This window comes from Kickxella alabastrina (genome assembly GCF_025024165.1).
Source record: "Kickxella alabastrina strain RSA 675 chromosome Unknown BX661scaffold_5, whole genome shotgun sequence".
In the NCBI taxonomy this organism is placed as follows: Eukaryota; Fungi; Kickxellomycota; class Kickxellomycetes; order Kickxellales; family Kickxellaceae; genus Kickxella; species Kickxella alabastrina.
In genome coordinates this window covers 101,971-122,371 of record NW_026251476.1, presented here as the reverse complement: position 1 = coordinate 122,371, position 20,401 = coordinate 101,971, and the positions used below count along the sequence as shown (strand labels likewise).

At 45.4% G+C, this 20,401-nt stretch overlaps 7 protein-coding genes across 7 annotated transcripts; 4 read left to right on the top strand and 3 right to left on the bottom strand.

Annotated features, from left to right (window-relative positions):
* Window positions 1-407: 407 nt before the first annotated feature.
* Window positions 408-2,862, bottom strand: BX661DRAFT_169447 (RNA polymerase I-specific transcription initiation factor RRN3; the record flags this gene model as incomplete). The annotated part of the gene is made up of 2 exons (XM_051533521.1): window positions 408-2,432; window positions 2,644-2,862. 2 exons carry the CDS (start codon window positions 2,860-2,862, stop codon window positions 408-410), a joined length of 2,244 nt encoding a protein of 747 aa, XP_051393301.1.
* A 4,216-nt stretch (window positions 2,863-7,078) lies between these two features.
* BX661DRAFT_178770 (uncharacterized protein) lies at window positions 7,079-8,300 on the top strand. Its single transcript, XM_051535009.1, has one exon. The coding sequence runs from the start codon at window positions 7,184-7,186 to the stop codon at window positions 8,222-8,224; it is 1,041 nt and encodes a 346-aa protein (XP_051393300.1). The 5' UTR covers window positions 7,079-7,183; the 3' UTR covers window positions 8,225-8,300.
* Window positions 8,301-8,845: 545 nt separating this feature from the next.
* On the top strand, window positions 8,846-9,295 carry BX661DRAFT_135590 (uncharacterized protein; the record flags this gene model as incomplete). The annotated part of the gene is made up of 1 exon (XM_051532660.1): window positions 8,846-9,295. A coding segment is annotated over one exon (450 nt), but the record flags the coding sequence as incomplete, so codon positions are not given.
* Window positions 9,296-9,354: 59 nt separating this feature from the next.
* Window positions 9,355-11,481, bottom strand: BX661DRAFT_169444 (uncharacterized protein; the record flags this gene model as incomplete). The annotated part of the gene is made up of 1 exon (XM_051533520.1): window positions 9,355-11,481. The coding sequence occupies one exon, from the start codon at window positions 11,479-11,481 to the stop codon at window positions 9,355-9,357; it is 2,127 nt and encodes a 708-aa protein (XP_051393298.1).
* A 1,697-nt stretch (window positions 11,482-13,178) lies between these two features.
* Window positions 13,179-14,809, top strand: BX661DRAFT_178767 (peptidase M24, structural domain-containing protein). The gene has a single exon (XM_051535008.1). It carries the CDS (start codon window positions 13,257-13,259, stop codon window positions 14,616-14,618), a length of 1,362 nt encoding a protein of 453 aa, XP_051393297.1. The 5' UTR covers window positions 13,179-13,256; the 3' UTR covers window positions 14,619-14,809.
* BX661DRAFT_178766 (cytochrome C1 family-domain-containing protein) lies at window positions 14,810-16,485 on the top strand. The gene is made up of 4 exons (XM_051535007.1): window positions 14,810-14,978; window positions 15,169-15,201; window positions 15,347-15,522; window positions 15,660-16,485. Exons 1-4 carry the CDS (start codon window positions 14,922-14,924, stop codon window positions 16,324-16,326), a joined length of 933 nt encoding a protein of 310 aa, XP_051393296.1. The 5' UTR covers window positions 14,810-14,921; the 3' UTR covers window positions 16,327-16,485.
* Window positions 16,486-16,499: 14 nt separating this feature from the next.
* Window positions 16,500-18,017, bottom strand: BX661DRAFT_178763 (transferase family-domain-containing protein). The gene has a single exon (XM_051535006.1). The coding sequence runs from the start codon at window positions 18,010-18,012 to the stop codon at window positions 16,588-16,590; it is 1,425 nt and encodes a 474-aa protein (XP_051393295.1). The 5' UTR covers window positions 18,013-18,017; the 3' UTR covers window positions 16,500-16,587.
* Between the last annotated feature and the right edge of the window lie 2,384 nt (window positions 18,018-20,401).

Below are 20,401 nucleotides of genomic sequence, written 5' to 3'. Positions count from 1 at the left end.
TTTTGGCCATCTCGTCATTGGAAAATGTAGTCAATCAAAAAAATGTAAAATTAGATTATATGAGGCTTCTCGTAAGGCTTGTCGATATCTACCCTCACTTGAAAACCCTCGAATATAAATAATATAATTGTCCAGTTTCATATGTTACAGCTTACAGCTTACAACTTTTAATATATGTACTAAAATGTAGCCGAGGCAAGAAATCCGAGATGACAGAACAGCATGTCATTCAAAGCCCAAATAAACACTCGCATCTTATTTTTCTCTGACGATAGCATGGTTTTTTGTTAGATATTTATATGCTTCCCCTATTTGAATAACCACCAAATATATTTTGAATGCCAAATATATAATCGATTAAATACAAAAACAATTAAAGTAATAAATAGTGGCGGCCGCATCATGCCTCAGAATTTACTGCTAAATGTCTGGCCGGGGAGTGCTGAGAGTGGCATCACCGGCGAGATAGACATGGCAACCATCTGTCCAACAACACCCGCCTCATTCGCATCGTCCTCGTCCTCATTCCTATTTCCATGGGCCTCATCGCCGCTGCCATCACCATCTTCGTCATCCGAAGCAGACGCACCAACGTCCTGCCACACAAGATATATGCTGTCGATGAATTGGCGTGAAATAGGCAGCGATATCGGGTCGAACGGGAAAAACGTATCAAGCTCCGCACGCAGCGCCTGATCATTATTAGAGGCGTTTTTTGTTGAACTTCCATTGGCATCCCCATCTTGGGGTTTGCGGCGGTTTTGCTGCAGCAAAGAGTAGCAGAACATAAAGTTGGTCTGGCTGGCCACCAGTGCAAACTGCTGAGCTACACTCGACGAACACGCGCGTAGCGGGTTGAGCTTGGAAAAAACCACGCGCTGGAGTCCCTCGACCTCGGGGCACCAGCGCAGGCTATCAAGCTCGCTCTCAACGACGGGGCCGCCGCCGGAGGCTTCGGCGAGGTCGCGCCAGCGGAAACAATACACGTACAGTATTGCCTGAGTCACTGCATAAAACACGGTGTGTCGCTCAAAGTCCGAGTACAGCACCGAAGACGCTGGGCCTCCCAGGGCATGTGAATAATTCACTCCCCGCAACCTGCCTCTGGCATCCTCGCCCTCCAAAAGCTGCTTCTGGACCTGCTCCTCATGCCAGTCCAAATACGCGTTGGCCCATTGCACAAGAACACCGATGACGTTGCGCACAATCCTAACAGGCAGGAACTTGGCACGCGCGACAAAGCTGCCCAGATAAGAGGCAGCGGCAAGCTTCTCGACATTTGACACACGGTCCTGCGCTGCGTTGCGCACTGGCTCACCCACATTCCCCATCATGGTCCCCAAAAACAAGTCGGCGTACTGAGGGTCCTGGGCGCACAGGTAGAACAAAAAGAACTGGGTGTACCGTGACTTGAACGTCGGGAGCACAATGGTGATGAAAAGATCGAGGAACTGTAGGTACATCTTGGATGTCGACTCGGGCATCTCTTTGGTCTCAAGGTCAATCTGACAGTGCTTCTCAAGCCACGCAAATATCGTGCTCATGACGGCGTCCAACTTGGCGACAGTCTTTTTTGCGTTTATTCTGGCTTTTTCCAAGTTAACTTCGTCGTCAATGTCGCCATCGCTGGATTCCCAATCCGATTCAGAGTCCGAGCTGGAATCTGACTCTGCATCTGACTCATCGCCATCTGATTCGCCCGTGTCGCTGTTCTCGGCACCAGCAGAAATTTTGCCTGCACCGGGGGCAGAGTCCGCCGCCTCAGGCTCGTCATCTTCAAAGTGGAAAATGCCCTCATCCTCAATGGCCTCGTCGGCGTCGGCCTCGTCGTCAGAATCCAGGTCCTCAAGCTCCACCTGCACCTCTACGTCAATCTGAATGACGTGATTGAGCACCATCCGCAGAACCTCTCGCCGAACTCCAATGGCATACTCCAAGCAGCGCAGCACATTCTGTATAAACAACACTTGCACATTGCTCTTAGCCTTCTTAAACGGGCATGACTTGACCAGCTCCGCGGCCAGGCTGGCGCCACATGTCGGGATTGTGCGGTAGATCTCCTTGATCAAACTGTGCAGTCGGTCGTGCACCAAGGATGCAAGCGCATTGTTGTCAGTCTTGCGGCCACCATACGTAAACCACCGTACCATGGCCGGCATTGCCTGTGGAATCCACGCCGGATGCGCCGAGAGAATCTGCAGTATCAGCGTGGTGTACCTATGCACAAACCGCTCGTCGTTGCAGGTCACCCAGTCGCTGTTAAATATCGTCGTTACGAGGTCCCTGTAGTAAATTCCCAGCGCCGACACGTTCGAAGATAACGCCGATATCCATGGCGTCACTTCCTCTTCATACTTTTCGGGCGCGAGGTGCGATGCTGTGCGCGAATACGCAAACACCTTTACCAGTTTGTAGTATTCCTCTGGGTTGCCCTAGCAAATAAAAAACACAGCGTCCAAAGAAAGATAAGAGAGAGCACGAAGCGAGAACCGGGAGTGTTAGTAATACGGCTCTAAATATTACGGCCTATACGTTTGCGTCCTTTGTGTTTTCATTTTCATTTCGTTTTGTTTAGCTGGGTGAGATTGTGATATGCTGCAACAAGCCACATCGTATTTTATTTTGTCGTTGATGATAGCATACCTCCTTTACTTGCTGGAGCGCGTTCTCAGTAAACTTGCGCAAAAACACCGACTTGTCGATAACCAGATCCGGAGTTTCCTCTGCTGCGGGCGCTGCTGTTGCTGGTGGTGGTGCTGCGGCTTCAGTGCTTTGGTCTGCAGCTGCTGCCACTATATGCTTTCTTCTGGACACAGGCTGCTTTATAGGCCGTCTAGCTTTGGTGGCATTCGATGGCTCCATTTATGCGGATTCGGTTGTTTAATTTGAATGCGAAGTTTGAGAATTGATAACCAGAAATAATGAGAGAAAGTGAGAAAGTGAGAAAGTGATGGTGTGCACAACGAATGCTGATACTTCAGGGTGCGAGTGTGCCAAATTTACATGCAGGGCAGGAGGCTTTTTTTCATTCGCTTGATCAAGTGTCCAAATGTTTGTTGATCCGATCAAGGCATTTATTGTGCGTGAGATGGGAGAACAGCATCCAATCACATGAGACGATCACGGATATCAACAAGCCACATTTCTGTTTGGGTAAATTGACTTTCCTGAAGCGTAAAAATAAAAGCTTGACCTTGGTCTGCGAGCTGTTTTGTATTTACATGAGGGAAAATATAAACACTCAAAGCAAAAGTCGTTAAAGTTCACGCGGTTTGCTTCCACTTTTTGGCCGCGTTGTTTCATTTCTAAAGTAGGCTTCCTTGAGTCAGCAGTAGCTGATGAGAGATACCTTGGTTTATCAACAAACCAAAAATTAACGGCGTGCTACAGAACCGCCCAAAATATTCTCATTGTTTGAACCATTGGCCTTTGTACTTGGTGTATCTTTTACTTTGATAGCCCAAATAAAATTTTGGTTTTATTAGTATACTCTAGTCCTACTGCTATGTGTAGTAAAACTTGCGTGATTTTTTGCTAGTTTGTTGTACAAATCAATATTACACATTTTTTTAGAATTTGTGCGTGGATTCTTGTGACAAAATTCAAAATTTCTAAATTATATATAAATTCTAAACTTTAACAATTGAGCACCTAGCTTAGAAGTGGCCTATTAATATCAAATATAATTTTTAAATTATGGCCGTGCTTTTTTACTTTTATTCTGTATTACCATGAATATATTAATGCTTTCATAACAAGCACAACAAAATTATGTAATATTACTATTATTCAGCCATGATCAGCACTCACAAGGCCAACACTGATATAAGAAAATGCGGCTTGTCCCTGATGATTGGTTAATAAATCAATTGTCGTGCTCTATAAAAATGTGGGTCTAAATCGATATATTCAAGTCTTAAAAATTACTTACTTAACTGAAAAGGGGGCAGCGCTGTGTGGGCAGCGCTGTAAACATCATGGTGTTCCTTGATGTCAGCCAGCAATAACAGAAATGTGTATAGTGGCCATGATGGCGATCTTGATTCTTAAAAAGGGAAGATAGTGGCTTGAAATGTGTGTTGGGCACCACATCAATCACTAGTTAATCCCCTACTTGGATATGCGAGAATTCATACACGTATAAATACTAATGAATATGAACAGTGGAGGCTGTTCATTCCTTAGCTTTCTTTTAATTGATCTTAATAAATATACTTTTTATCGTAAAAAACATCATCAACCCAATGGCCCACAACGGCTTCACTGCTACAGAAATTGGCAGCAGAATACACGTCAATTCTAGCACAATTAGAATGTATCTTAGTCTGAACTGTGTCTATAGCAAAAGGTCTAAGGTCATCCTACAATTTTGACCAAGGATGATGAGATCATTATTCAAAGATTTTTCCATCACACAGAAGGGATTGCTATTGCTACACTTACCAAAAATCTGTCAGAGAAGAGAAAACTTCAACTAAGTAGGCAGACTGTCCAGAGATATCTTGCTCGCATTCACCACCACTCTTGTATTGTGAGGCAAACCCCATTTGCTACTAAAAACAACCAAAAGTTATGGTACAGATGGGCAAAATAGCATAAGGAGTGGACCAAATCTGATTGGGAGCAGGTTCTTTGGACAGACAAGTCAAAGCTCATGTTCTTTAATACTAGCTACAGGACGTTTACAATCAAGGAAAACAATGACGGAATAAAGGTCAAATGTATTCACCCCATTATGAAATATGGTGGTCGATCTTTGACGGTGTGGGGTGCTTTATGCGCCAATGGTACAGTTCCCTTGGTTTGTATTGAGGGTGATATGAGCAGTCCCATGTACGTTCAAATACTGAAAATAAATTTGGTGTCTGCTTTGGGGAGTATCAATCTTCCAAATAGAGCCAGTACTATCTTTCAGCAGGACAATGACCCTAAGCACACAGCCCGTGTGACTCACGGCTGACTACAGAATCACTATATCAATGTCTTGCCATGGCCATCACAATCTCCTGACCTCAATCCTATTGAAAACCTTTGGGCTCTGTTGAAAATACATTTTTACAACTATGACAGCGATCCGAAAAACATTGGTAAACTATTTGAGCGAGCACAGACTTATTGGGAAACTATTCTAGCTACTACTATACAAAATTTAGCATATTCAATGCCCAAACACATAAGAGTAGTCGTACGCTCACAAGGGCTTCCAATCCAAAGCATTCGAAAAGGTATATTAGTTAAAAAAAACATGTATTACAGGTTTAATAATTTTATAAATAGATGCTCAATCTTTAATTCATTTATATTTAAATAGTGTGCAGACAAAACGTACGCCTAAAAGTAAATATTTCACTGCGTTGAAGTATTTACTTTTTATTATAAAGTGGCCGATATCTCTTTATATTTTGATTTCTGAGCGCTTGTTCATTAGAGCAATTGAATACCGAGCAATTTATTTATATTTAATATTTTCTTTTTACTCAACTCTCACTCAATTTACTTTTATCAACAGGTTTAACTTATACTGCAACACGCTAACTAAAATAAATGGCGGCAAATGGGAATAATATATTATATACCGATCGAAGTATCATATTTAGCTCATGACGGGTCAATGGTTATTCCAGTGAAGCTAGTAAAGCTCAACTGTTTATATACCGATACAGTTAAGGATATGATACAAAAATGAGCACGTATATCACGGACAGAGGTGACTGCAAATTCATTCTAACTGACAATAGCAATAAATTTATTCCCTTAAATGAATTGAAGTTAATTGCCAAAATCAAAACAAAATTGTATTTCATACGAGAAAATCTGGCTTGTCCCCAATGATTGACTAATGAATCAAGTACCAGCTAATTCCTGACTCAGACATACGGGAATATTGCATACGAGCAATATAAATAGTAGAGTAATACAAATGATTAATGTTATTACTCTTTAGCTTTCTTTTAGTTCATCCCAATAAATACTTTTTATTGTAACATGTCTCCTCGCCTTAGTCGTGCACTACACCAGTTATGCGCTCTGTTTGTGAGAACTGGTCTTTATGAAAGTAGCCCGGATCTCCGATATGACTTGTCGTCTTCGCTTGTGTGCACCCAGCACACATATTTTAAGACAGACAATATGTCTGGATGTCAATAGTGGCACCTGGTTTGATCCCCTATTATTTGAACCATATCAGACCCATCAGCAAGCCGACGGGAATCTGTCTCATGATTCTCGCCCTTAGCATCAACTTTCATATTCTCGGGCTGTGCAACACGGGTGTCGTTAATCCAATAAAATAATGTAATGCACGTTCATTGTGTGTGCTGTTATAATAAGAGGGGGTGTGAGGAGCACCAGTTATCTAGTATTAGAAATGTAGGTATGATTTTATAAAAGGTTTTATTACTGATGTTTCTAAAATACTACCAGGGCCGGCCTCGTCTTATATACGTGCCTCGTCGCCTCTGTTGTGTACATTGTCAATTGTGCGCTCCGTTGGTGAGAACCGGATCTTCTGCAAGCAGACCGGTATTTTGGTAAGTCAATATTGTGATTTTCGCGTGTGTGCGCTCATGCGTGTGCATTGCAAAATTGGGAGTATGTTTGGGCATCAATGTAATGCCTCCCTAATTTACGCCTGCATGATCCAATTAGTGTCCTATCAGTCGGCACGCAGGTGGAAACCTGTTTCGTGATTCTTAAGCTCGACATCCACTTCCATATCTTCAGTCTGTGCAACAGTGCCAACGATTGCAACTTTTTAATCACATAAACAATATGCTTTGACGCCGTTTTATGATTATTTTTTATTTTACTTGATTTTTTCACTTGTTTTAATTTAAATAAAAAACTTCAGGTTTCGGCTAATATATTATTCTCTTTAGAAAACCAAACAAGTTTCGGGCTTTTTCACGCATCAACCAAATAAAAACAATCCTAATTGAGCTTGATATTGGAAGAAATAATTTAAATAAACAATTGTACTATTTTGGGTATTTTTATTATTAAAAAACGTAAAAAAAAAATCACTCGTCTGTACACGGCAACAGTTGTCTTGTTTATTTTTCCTCTTTAATTTTCTTTTTCACAATATTATTTTTTGTTCAACATTAAATACATGTGCGCGTCCATTAACACCACGACTATACAACCACTATAGCAGCAGAAGCAGCAGCAACAGCCTATACTAATGACAGAATTGATCAAGCCGTCAGAGCCGAAATTGTCACCGCCGTCCTACAACGATGTGGTCATAGAAATAAGCCCAGAGCCCAGAAGCAACACACGGCAAGCTCCTAGCAAACAGCAAACCACAATACCAAATGATACCGAAAATCCCGTTGAGCTCCCCACATTACAACCATCGGCCATTTTTCCGGAACCACAACACCATCCATTGGATGCAACCGTCACCACCACTGCAACCGCCACCAACAGCAATAACATTAGTCCGCCAGTAAGCAAATTCCTCGCATCTTTGATGTACAAAAAATCATCCCAAGGGTACTCCTCATCCGACCCGCGACTGAACACAGACCCAGAGGCCCTTCTGCGCTTTATAAACGAGTGTAATGACCGACCTTTGATTACCATCGAGGTGGTGGGCTCACACACTGTGCGAAAGGAGTTCCAAAGGGTTTTTACTTTGGAAAACGGACAAACCCGGCGGGAAACTCGAACACAAGTGGAAACAGTCGAGGATTTCAGATTTTACCTGGATCTCACCCCGTATATCCACGAAACCGGCACCCTGCGCATAACCACAGGGAATGATGATGAGCCCATGTGGGATACTCCGCAGCAGCTCCTGTCCGACTACACAATAACCGGTAGCGCATTGAAGAAACTCCGGGTGAATAAAAAAGTTACTTGGGATTTTGCGCAAATGGACAATGAGATTGCGGCGTTGGTCCATTGCATTGGGTATCCACACACAGTGTCAGTGTCGTTCCCCACGGATAATGACCGGATTGTTGTGCGGTCGCATAGTAGGTTGACGAAAGTTTGGCTGCATCCGGTTACTATTTTCTTTTGTGTCGTTAGCTGTGCATGGGTTGTTGGTTTGCCTATTAAGCGGCGTGCGGGCAAAAGGTGGAAGAACAGGCTTGATAGCGAGTTTGGAGTTATGGTTTCTCCCATGGAATATATCAGCCGTAATTCGGCGCTCATTTATGATATGGTTCCCTGGGCTTACCGCCAAATGCAAGTGTATCCAGCGCCACATGTTTAAATAAAAAATTTTGTCTGGGAACGATTTATACCCAATGACATATTATTAAACAATTTTATATTTTTTTTAAAAAACATATCCTACTCCGTTCAGTTAACATTGCACTTGTGCAGTTTTGTGTGGTCCCATCGGGCAAATCCAGATCTAATAATTTATTTATCGGGGGGTTTTTTTCGGTGCTCGGGAGGATTAGGGTATTTTCCTCACTGGCTCTAATTTTTTTGTATCAGGTTGCACCACCATCCTTTGTCTCCGTTATTGAGCGGGCGACTAACTTTTTTATGGTTAGATTATCCAGCTTGTCTGTTTTCAGTTCAACTTTCTTCCATTATTACTTTTATTACTTCACACTTTAAAAAAAGAAATTCAAATTAACCCTCTTTCTCTCTTTCTCTTTGGAAATTTGGAAATTTTATAAAGAAAAAATTGTGTGCGATAATGTATGCTCGCCAACTAGTCGCACTCGCGCGCACCGTCGCACCCAAGTGCATTCCCAAACCCTCGCCACACACCACACGTATCCAGATCTCCCATCTTCTGCAACAACTGACCGCTCACCACCACCACCACCACACTACGCGCACATACGCTTCAAGCGTCGACTTTAACCCACTATTACTCCAGCAAGAGGCACAGGAAAGCATGGAGCAAGGTACGCAAGAGCTCAGCCGAGGCAATCCACAAAGCGCCCTAAGCCACTTCAACAAGGTATTGACAATGAGGCCCACCCCGGACGCCCACTATAACGCCGGTGTCTGCGAGTATATGATGGGTCAGGTTGATCGCGCGCTGGAGAATTGGGAAAAGGCTGTGGCTATGGATCCGACACAGGCAGATGCCCATGTGAATGCAGGGAATGTTTACTTTATGAACAAGAAGGATATTCCCAAGGCTGTGGCCCATTTGAAGAAGGCTGTGGAGCTGGCGCCTAGGGACTCGGAGATTTTGTTTAATCTGGCCTGCATGTACGAGGCGTCGGATGAACTGGACTCGGCTATTCGGATGTACGACCGCGCGGCTGGGCTTGGGCTCGAGAAGGCCAATACGTTTTTGCGCAACGCCATGGCTAAGAAAATGACAAAGTCTATTTAATGCAATACACAATAATTCATTCTTTTTTTCGGGCGCTTTTAATCTTTGGCTATGTTGATGCACGGAGCCATCCACCACAAAAAGCAATTGTAGCTGAGGCGGAAGGGGAAAGCCAGAACGTCGCGCACACGAGTGGTCGACTGATGGGCGGACCGCCGCGAGCCTGGCACAGGCCGATGGTGGTAGATGTGTCCCCAGGAACTGGTCAGCGAGTGCATAAAGCCGCCACCAATATGTTGCTGCTGCTCGGGCTGTTGCTCGAGTTGTTGCTCGCCATGGAAGCTGCCTCTCGACTGACGGCTAGCAGAGCTCTGGCTCCGAGTATCCACCGACTGGGCAGATGAGCGCCGGCTGCTCTGCTGCAGCCTGGCCCGCCGCGTCCACAGCTTTGGCCAGCATCCCTCGCCGCAGCCCCACGTTTCCCCACTGGCGCTGCTGGATTCGTCGCGCACACTGGGCTGCGAGCCAAAGCTATTTGATGCCTCTATGAACTCTGTCTGTGGATGGTAGCCGCTCCAACGCCGCAAATCAAAAATATTGGAGGTTGGCCTTATACTGCGGCTGCGGCTGCGGCTGCGGCTGCGGCTGCTGCTAATGCGCATGGCCAAATGGTCCCGCTCAGGCATGTGTGAGCGGGATTCAGAGTAACCGCTATTGTCTGCATCTGGCTGGCTGTGCGCCAACTTTGAATTCCTCCTGGTCAACATGCTGGCTCCAAAGACCAGTCCCGAAAGGGCTGCGGTAAAAGAGCGCCGCTGGGGCTTTTTAGACGAGAGGGGTTCCAAAAGCACCGGTGTTTGTGAAGGCATGTCCCGGCTGGGAGCTGCCTCCTGCGGGGCCACAAACACCCATGACTCGTCCTCATTTTCCTTGTGCACTATTATATCCGGCACTGCTCCAGGATTCCACGCTGGCGAGGCAGCCGGGACAAAGGGTGCCTGGCCAAGGTTCAGAGATTGCGATTGAGAGGACCGCATCGTCAGCATCCGAGCATATGTATTGCTTGCTCTCTTTTCATCAAGTGCAGACTGCGTAAGTACCGGAATGCGGTTCTCCACGCTTGGCGCATAATGCGCTTGCTCGTTCGTCTCCTCGGTTTGCACAGGGCTGATGGGCGCTGGTGTTGGTGTTGGCGAGCGGCGTGGGACCTCCTTGACACCAATATTGTAGTGGCTGATTTTGCGCTCAGGTGCATCGGGCAGCATGTCCATGTCGAACGAGCGGCAGAACAAGCTGTCAATCTCAGCATCAGCAAGATCATAGCCGACATCGTCGCAGTAACTGTCGCTCAAGCACATGTCATCTGTGCCAACAACCATATCCGCACCGCCATCATTATCGTCATTGTTATTGTGAAGCATCAGGTCTGATGGTCGCCGGGCCACCAAGCCGCCACTCTGTGTGTACACTGGGCCAATCTCGACCACTTCGCGCGAGCTGGGCATCTGGCGATGTGTAGGGCGCAACAAGCTGAGCTTTGACTTTGGAACAGCAATTTTACGGCCCAGCTCGGGCTGCTGCTGCTGGTCGATTGTCTGCATGATTGCAGCCATGTGCTTCTTCTGCCCCTGCTGGTGCTGGTGCTGGTGCTGGTGCTGGTGCTGGTGATGTTTGAAATCCGGTGCACTCCTACGTTCTGCCTGGTGCACTACGCGAGTGGAATTGCCAACCACCTGGTAAAGAGCCTTGACTGACCTCTCCGCAGACCCCCCAGGCAATGCCTTCTTTCCTTCGACAACAATGTTATCCTCGCTGCTTGGCTGCATCACCACTGCCAAGCGGCTGACCAGGCTCTGCGAGTTTCTGGCGTCTGGCGTGTCCACAATAAGCAGCTGCTGGTGCATCGAGTGATCCTTTGTAATGCCCATAGGGCTGTTGCGCACTTTTCTCTGGTGTAATGAGTTGTTCTCGTTGCGTCCGTTATTAAGCTGCGCATATACTGTGTGCATGTTGCCAGTACTGTGCTCAAAGTAGCTGTGTACTGGCGAAACTCGAGAGCCTGGATGACCCATGATATGTGGCCGTAAGGATGAACTGCTATCGTTGTCGATTGTGTCTGTCGGGCTGTTCACCTCTTTCTCGACTGAGACTGTTACTGTTGCTGTTGCTGTAGAGGCGGTGGTGGTGGGGTGTGGCTGGCTGTGTCGCTTGTAGTATGCGGGCATGGTTCGTATATGTTACAATGATTAAAAGAAGAAAAGACGTTAAAAAAATTATATAAACGGAAAAAAAATTGCAAGAGTGGGAAGGTGTATTTTTCTTTTTTATTTCTAGCCAGCTGACTACACGGTGAAGTGTGAGGGACGAAGTGAGTGAGTTTAAAATGAAAAATTGAATTAATGATTGTATGTATGCTATAGTTCAGCTGCGCATATATTGCCACAAGAAGAAAGAAGAGAAAACAAAAATAAAATGTCAGCTTTTTTTTTGAAAAAAAAAACAGTTGAAGAAACATGAAAAATAAAATAGACAATGCAAAATATAAAATGAAATGTGTTTTTATTTTCTCATGTCTTTCTTCATTTTGCTTTCCTTAGCTTTATTAGGTTTTTTCTTTGTACAAAAAAGGCTCGAAAATCCATTATGCGGAGGCCCCTTCTTTTTGTTTAAACAAAGTAAACCATTTTTCCCAGAAAACAATAAAGCGAATAAAAAGGAATCCCAGGCTGCAATGTGCACTGGATCTCAATTCCTAGTTTCAACCAAAAAAGAAAAGAGAGAAAAAGAAAAACAAGGACAGCACTATTGCACTATTTCTTTTTCAGAAAATGAGTGTGAAAGAAAGCACGCATGAACACGTTTAAATTGTTATTTGCGGTTGGGGCGAAAAGGAGAGGGCAGTGAATTATGTTGGCACGTATTTTTTTCTTTTGGCCTGTTTTTTTTGCAGGGTCTTGTCAGACAATATATCCTAATTCAACCTATTATTAGCTCCTAAAGGATATGGATATATATGCGGATAGCTGGTTTCAATGTTCGATATGCGCTCAAAAAGTCACCACGGTAAACAATGTGATTTAATTTGATCCCCGTTTACTTTAATTATATCTGGAACTCATATGATTTGGGGTGCTCGTTCGATTGGATGGCGGGTGGCGGACCTCCCCGGATTTGGCAATAGACTGGCAATACCAATATGGACAGATTATCGAAAGCTAAAATTAACTCAATAAGCGCAATATTTTGGGGGCGGGGATTTGACGATGAGAAGCTGAAGCCAGGATTGAAGCTGGGCCACGGACGATGTAATGCACTAGTGTAAATGGATTTTGGAATTTCCAGATATTTATAGCAAAAGTTCGGATTTTTAAGCGAGGAATTTTCAAAACCCGTTTTCACACAAAAAAGGCACAAAGTTAGCTGAAGCCAAGTCTACAGCGACACCTGAGACTCTGCTCAAACCAAAGCCAAAGCCAAAGCCAAAGCCCAAGACCAAGCGTGTGCGCAAGAATCCATCTGCCCTTGCTTCTCTTTAAAAGAAGCAGCGAACTGAATTATATCGTCAGCCATAGTGGTCTACTGGCACTGGCTTCTAAACACCTGTCAGGCTGCTATGCAATCTGTGGGAAGGATGTTGATTTGCAGGGTACTTGTAGCCCCATTCTTATCTTTTAGTGCGTGGACAGCATCATACATTTCCAAACCCTTTGCTGTTCCCTCCTCCCCGCTCCAGTAATTCCATTCCATTCTATTCGCACGGACATTATCATTCCAAGCGATGCTGCGATTAAGCAAGACGCGATAATTTATTCTCGATCATAGTCGATTTTCCACTAATTTTTCTCCCACGCTCCACAGAAGAATAAGAAAAAAAATGAAAGACGAAATCCAGACAGGCGCATAGTATCTTCACCCCACTCTGCCTTAACCAGCTCCTCTTTTTATTATTGAATAATTTGATACCACTTTAATACACAAACACAATAAATAAGCAACATCCATGGCTCCAGCAAACATCTCAGTCTACCCTGCCAAGCAGCACTTTGCCGCTACAGCGCAGAAGCTGGGGGCCACCTCGGGCGTCATCTTTGTGCGCGGCGGCGACATCATCGTCCATCCGGACTCGGACACCGAGTACGAGTTCCACCAGGATTCCAGCTTCTACTACCTATCGGGCGTCATCGAGCCCGGCTACGCCGCAGCCTACGACATCGCGTCCAGCACGGCCATCCTTTTTGCCAACCACGTGTCGGCCGATGAGGCCGTGTGGGTCGGCGTCCCAGCGTCGCTCGACGAGCAGCGCGCCACCTACGGCTTCGACCAGGCACACTACACGCACGACATCGAGTCAGTGATCAGCGCGCTGCGGCCTGAGCGGATCTTTGCACTGGCGCACCACAGCACGGAAAACCTCGGCAGTGCCGCCAGCATTGATACCGAGCGTCTGCTTGACGCCGTGCACGAGGCGCGGGTGTTCAAGGACGACCACGAAATTGCCATTATGCGGCGCGCCAACGCGATCAGCAGCGCAGCGCACGAGGTTCTGATGCGCGAGGCAAAGCAGGGGATGAACGAGGCTGAGCTGCGCGGGCGCTTTGTCGGCCTAGTGCTGGCGCAGGGCTGCAGCTACGAGGCATACGGCAGCATTGTTGCGCGCGGCCGCAACGCCGCTGTGCTGCACTACACTAAGAACAACATGGCGCTGGCTGACGCATCGGCAATGGTGCTGGTCGATGCCGGCGGCTCGCTCAGCTGCTACGCGTCGGATATTACGCGCACATGGCCGATTGGCGCGGCCTTTTCGGCCGAGTGCCGTGCGATCTACGCTGTTGTGCTGGCCATGCAGAAGGCCGTCATCGAGGCGTGCGCGCCCCACCGCCAGTGGCAGGACATGCACCTGTTGGCCTGCCGCGTTGCCGCCCAGGGGCTGGTCGAGCTCGGCATGCTGCGGGGCGACCTGGACGATATTATGGCGCGCCATGTCGTCGGCTATTTTATGCCTCATGGGATTGGTCACCTGATCGGCATCGACACCCACGATGTCGGCGGGTACCCGCGCGGCACCGAGCGCATCAACGCCCCCGGCCTGCGCTATCTCCGCGCTCGCCGCGAGATGCTGCCGCGTATGGCGTTCACTGTTGAGCCTGGGCTGTATTTTGTCGACGCTATCCTGGCTGAGGCCCGCGACACCCCGGCTGTCGCCCAGCATATTGACTTTGGCGTTGTTGCCAAGTACCGTGCCGTTGGTGGTGTTCGCATTGAGGACAACATTATTATTACCGAGACTGGCTGCGACAACCTGACCACCTGTCCGAAGGAGATCGCCGAAATTGAAAGTATCCGCGCAACAGCATACCAGTAGATTTTAACCCCGATCTGCGGATTAGATCACGCAGATAGAGATAAGCGGGTGAAGAGGTGGGGCTGTGGAAAAAATGTGGGAGAGATTGATTACAAGAAGGAAGCGCTAAAAAAAAGGACGTGGTTGTTGCCAGAGAGGGAGCACGAAATCTAACCACCAAGCTCAAGCAGTTGTAGTTTTGTTTTTTCCCTTCTTTTTTATTTCTTGTTTTTTCTTTAAATTCAACAATTGTTTTCTTTCTTTTATTTCTTGTCTGGTTTCTTTTTTTTGGATTTATAGAGGAAGTAATTATTCTTTCAAAAAATGTTTTCGCGTAACGCTTTCAAGGCCTTTACACAGGCCACTCAGAACGCTTCCAAGGTACAAATTTAAACTATTGGTAAATCGCAAATTTGAAAGAATGAATAAACCTCACATTGAGGGGATTGGAGAAGGCTCTTTATTTATTTTTTTGAATCGAGCGAGTTCATTTTGGGCGTGACACCTGGAGTTTTTTTTACACTTTTATGTCTCTCACTCTGCCTCTCCACCTTGTTTTTATATTGTATAGCGCTTCTCGACCCAAACCAACGGACCCGTCAAGGTGAGTATTCCTAACATTGGCCTTTCACTATCAGTAACTTGAAACCCCCCTGTTTGCCAACCAAAAAACTCACTTTTGGTTGTGAGGGTTATCTTATATACCGGCACTAATTGCAAAGCACAATTTACCCCTTTTATCTGTATAGGCCTCGACCTACAATGCCCTTATGGCGGCCTCGGCAGCTACCGCTATCGGCTCGGGTGCCAGCCTGTACTACTTGAACAAGAACGCTGCGCACGCGAACATGGAGGCCGATGGACTTCACCCTGCAGATCACCCTTTCCCCCAGAAGACCCTGTTTGGCACCTTTGACCACGCGAGGTAAAGATTACAAAAAAAATCAAACATGGTTTATCTATCGATCTTTGTTTTGGCATCACAAAAGGGATACGTTTTTATATATACTACTAACACACCTCTTTATATCTCAATCCTTTGTTCTTATCTTTTTTCTCTAGCATCCGTCGTGGATTCCTCGTCTTCAAGGAGGTGTGCTCGGCCTGCCACTCGCTCGATCTTGTGCACTGGCGCAACCTAGTGAACGTTGCGTACACCGAGGAGGAGGTTCGCGATATGGCCGCAGAGTACCAGTACGTCGATGGACCCAACGACGTTGGAGAGATGTTTGAGCGCCCGGGCAAGCTGACCGACCCCATCCCCCGCCCTTACCCCAACGAGGAGGCTGCCCGTGCCGCCAACGCCGGTGCCTATCCTCCAGATCTCTCCCTGATCACCAAGGCGCGCCACGGCGGTGTCGACTACATTTACTCTCTGCTAACTGGCTACTGCGACCCGCCGGCCGGTGTTGAGATCCGCGAGGGCCTCAACTACAACCCGTACTTCCCCGGTGGCGCTATCGGTATGGCGCAGAATATCTTTGACGGCGTCGTGGAGTTTGACGACGGCACCCCTAACACGGCTTCGCAGATCACCAAGGATGTCGTTACTTTCTTGAACTGGACTGCGGAGCCTGAGTTGGACGAGCGTAAGAAGATCGGTGTCAAGGCTCTTCTCATGTTCTCGACCCTTACTCTTTTGGCCCTTTGGATCAAGAGGAATAGGTGGCAGACGATTAAGACCCGCAAGATCGCTTTCAACTCGCCAAAGAACTGGGAGAAGAAGTAAAATTCAATTTAATCCAATCTTTTTGTTTCTCCTTCGAATTATCTACTTTTTCTTTTATAAATTTTACACCGATTTTTTTGTCTTGTTCTATTCTGTTCAGTTATTGAGTGGTGTTGATCCCCTAAAATAAAAATATTTCCATTTTTAAAATACTAGTGCTTATTCTTTCAGTATATGTTAAAGTTCAAATGAATTAATGAAAAAAATGAAAAAGAAGGAAATAATAGGTCAACATATTCGTAATGTTTTTAAATTTATTCTTTAATAAATCACGTCCGCAAACATCTTGACCTCGTTGAGCTGGCAGAACACTTGGAAATTTGCGTCCATATAGTTCAAATACAGGTCCACGCCCCCATCCTGTTTGTTCGGTAGCAACCGAGACATTCCATCCCTACTAAAGTAGTCGAACCCAAGAATCTCCGGTCCGCCAAATCCAAAATCAACCGAATCAAACGGCATGTACCGCAGGTTTGTCATGCCGATATACGACGTCATTGGTGTATTGCATAACGCAAGTCCAATCTGGTACAGCAAACTCAGCTCGTTCTCGATAACCAACATGGTTGCCTTTGTGTGCCCGATTTCGGTCTTTGAGCAGTGTTCTTTGATGGCCCGGGCCAAGTCTCTGTACGAAGAAGTGAGAACCATTTGCGACGGCAGTGGTGCTATGGCTGTAGATGACACGTTGCCGGAGAAGTTTCTGGGGATGGCAGAGCGGGTGCGTCCGTCATAGGCCATCATTACATACGATGTCTTTGGTTCAGTGCCGAATACATTGATGTTGGCCAGTAGAATATTCCTTGCCAAAAATGCCGCCAGCACTGTGTTGACAGTCTGGTCCTTGTCAATGTGCTGGCGCATGCGCTCCAAGTTGGCCAGGCTGAAGTGAAGCACGTGCTGGTACTTAAATTGCTGGTTATCGTTTGAGGACATTAACACTGGGGCAATGTTGGTCGGAAACAGTATCTGCATTGGCGGCAAGATTTCCTTGAAGTGCTCGATGAATGGGAGCTCGAGTGGCTCGACCTTGTCCATGCAGTTTGACATCACTTGGCGGTCATTAATGGGCGGCTCTGCCAGCTGGTAAGTGCCGTTTCTGACAGCATCGAGGTTGCGCATGTACTCGGCCCAGTGGTTGATAAACATTGTAGTGCCGGTACCGTCGAATAATACATGCGAAATTGAGTATGAGATGCCGACATAAGGACTGTTTTTGAACCGCAGAACCCTGACAATTGCCGCCGAATTGTCTCTGTGGTAGGTTGCTTGAGAAAGGCAGTCTACGCCGCTGTCGCGATAGAACTTGCGAGTGTTGAAAAACAAAACGTTTGGCTTGTCCTCAGAACCACCTGGGCGAGTTTCAAGGAACAGCTCGATGGGATGGTCGATGAACACCTCGGCAATATCCGGCAAGCAGAGGTTTGACGGGTCAACAGCCATGACACCCTTACCAGCACTGTTGACTATGGGGCGTCCAACGATGACCGGGTAGTGGTCGGCAACAAGCATGCAAAAGCTTTGCGCAAGAGCGCCAAATGGCATAAAACTTGCATCGTTGCGCTTGTTTTTGAACAGATAGATGGTGTCTGCTACAATTCCAAACTGCGCAAGGTCGAGTGTACCCAGTTCAATCTCTTGAGTCTTGATGTTAGCCAAAGGCGCAAAATAGTTGTCAATAGCCATGTTAATTTTCAATTGCTTGTTAATTGAAATAAAAATATATATAACTAATAAAATAAAAGAGGTGTGTGGGAAAACAAAAAGCAAACAGAAAAACAGAAAAACACATTTGTCATCCCATCTGCAATCAAAGATCACACTGCATTATTCATAAAGAAAAAAAACAGTAACAAATTATTTTATTGGGTTGTGAATTATATTCAGTGGCTTGGTAAACAGTGTAGCACAGTTCAACGAGGTGGCTGAAGCCAATAAACTTGTAAAATTTTGGCATACTGGAAATAACCGAAAATTGTTACTCCATTATTTTTTTACACACATGGTCTCATGGAATTATTTCAAACATGAAATCCTACGATGAAAGGCCATCCTTGTTTAATTGAATATAAATAAAAAAGTTCACTAAACTATTAAAATTATTTACTTTAACTGATTGTATTACATCAAGTTATTCAATCTATACAACAACATTAATTGAATACCATAAACACATACTAAATTATAATATGCCAGACATTTATTTAAGAACATTTGCGCATGTAAAACCAAATTACAGTATATTTTAACTACCACTTAAACTTTCAGTTCAACAGCTACAGTATTATTGTTGAGAACCCCTCAGGGGGCGCGACCCAGGCCAGCGGCCCAGGCTGAGACCCCTTCGCGGGCATAGATATATCGGACAGATGTAGGATGTCACCCGACGTCCTGATCCAATCATATTGATTGCGAAGCCACGCGGTGTTCATGATTGAACCTGTTTTTTCCAGATCCTGATAACAGTAGAAATTGATGTAATTTCGAGATGCATCAAAATATAATTTGTTTTGCTATTTTCATTTGTGTTGATGTTTGTCTACATATGTGTGGCATGGAAGATGCCGCAAACTTATCATAGGTTGTATTCAATATATACTAAATATTTTATTCCCTTTTAACAGCATTCCCTGTGGCCGTTTAGTTTAAAACTACTGGCCTTTCCTTTGGCCACCCTCACAACAGGTGGAATCTCCGAGCTAGCTACAATTTCATATCCACCAAACTTCTCGCAAATATCTGCAACACTCAGGTACTCGGTCTTGTATGTCAAATAAGTGATTCCGTCAATAACCCTGGGTCCAAAATCAAACCCCACTTTGTCTCGCATGCTATTGCCACCATAACCTGTTGGTCTTCCATTGTTGTTGAAATCAGCAAGAGGTAGTTGCAGTATCCATGGGTACTTTCCTCTGCGTCTTTTGAGGTTTTGTAGTCCCAGGGCCTAATCATTATCTCGAGCGCAAAAACACCTCGCCCTCAGCCCACAGCGCATCCCAAGCTATCGCGCAAACTGGACTTCCCCCCCCAGGAGTAGGCTGTGTGTTTGATTTTCAGCTTCCGCTACTGTTGCTCTTGGGCAATGAACGACTGGATAGTTCCCACCTCCACATTCAGTAAAAATAGAACACTGGGTTTGGGCGATCTGCTGAGTGTGAATATGATGCTCTGGCATCATTAATATCGACTGCATGGTATACGTCGCCACGGTTGACAATAAAATAGCTAGAGCGACACGCATTGTTTATTTTGCTTTTGACTGGGCAATTTTTGACAAAATTTTGAATTAAAAACTTTTTTTTTTCGTCCTTGAAGGAAAAAAGCAAATATTATATTATAAAAGGGGATTATCATCACCCGCTTCGCTTCACTTGATGATTACTCAGACTTTTAATTGAAAATGTATTTAAATTTGTTAGAATAAGTCAGCCGTTAACACAACCGGAATATGGAAGAAAAATATGGAGAAAAAATCGGCTACCTCAATTATGTGCTACTTGAACTCTTGCTCGTCTGATGGCGGAAAATAAGCCATAGACCAATTTCTGCGCATATTTGTCTCAATCATCGTCTTTTGCCACTCTTTGCGTAAACTGAGCAGGAATCCTCAATCCCTCACTGAAGCAGTTTAGAATAATGATATGCGGGCATGCTTAGGTTTGCCGCAATATCTCTGTTCCAAAAGAAGAGCCAGCGTTAATAGACGCTGATTTGCGTGCGTGATCAGGCCATGTGGAGGGGACAGAAGGAGAGAAAAATGGTGGTACCATTAGGCTATTAAGTGTAGTGCAAAAAAAAACCCCCTACTCATTTGTTTTTGTTACCACGACTGCGGAATTTTTGTTGTTGTTTGTTTTTGTGAGGAGCATGTAGGATTTGCAAATCATATTTGAAGTAATAAAACAATTTTTGTTACTCAGATGAGATTTAATATATCAAATTATTCATAATCAAATCAGCTAAACAAAAACCAAACATGCACAGTTGGCAATAAAAAAAGGACCTGTGATTGGCACGCGACGTTTGCCTATAAGCTCTGACTGTGGGCTTTAGTTGAAAACAGTTGCTTTGTCAA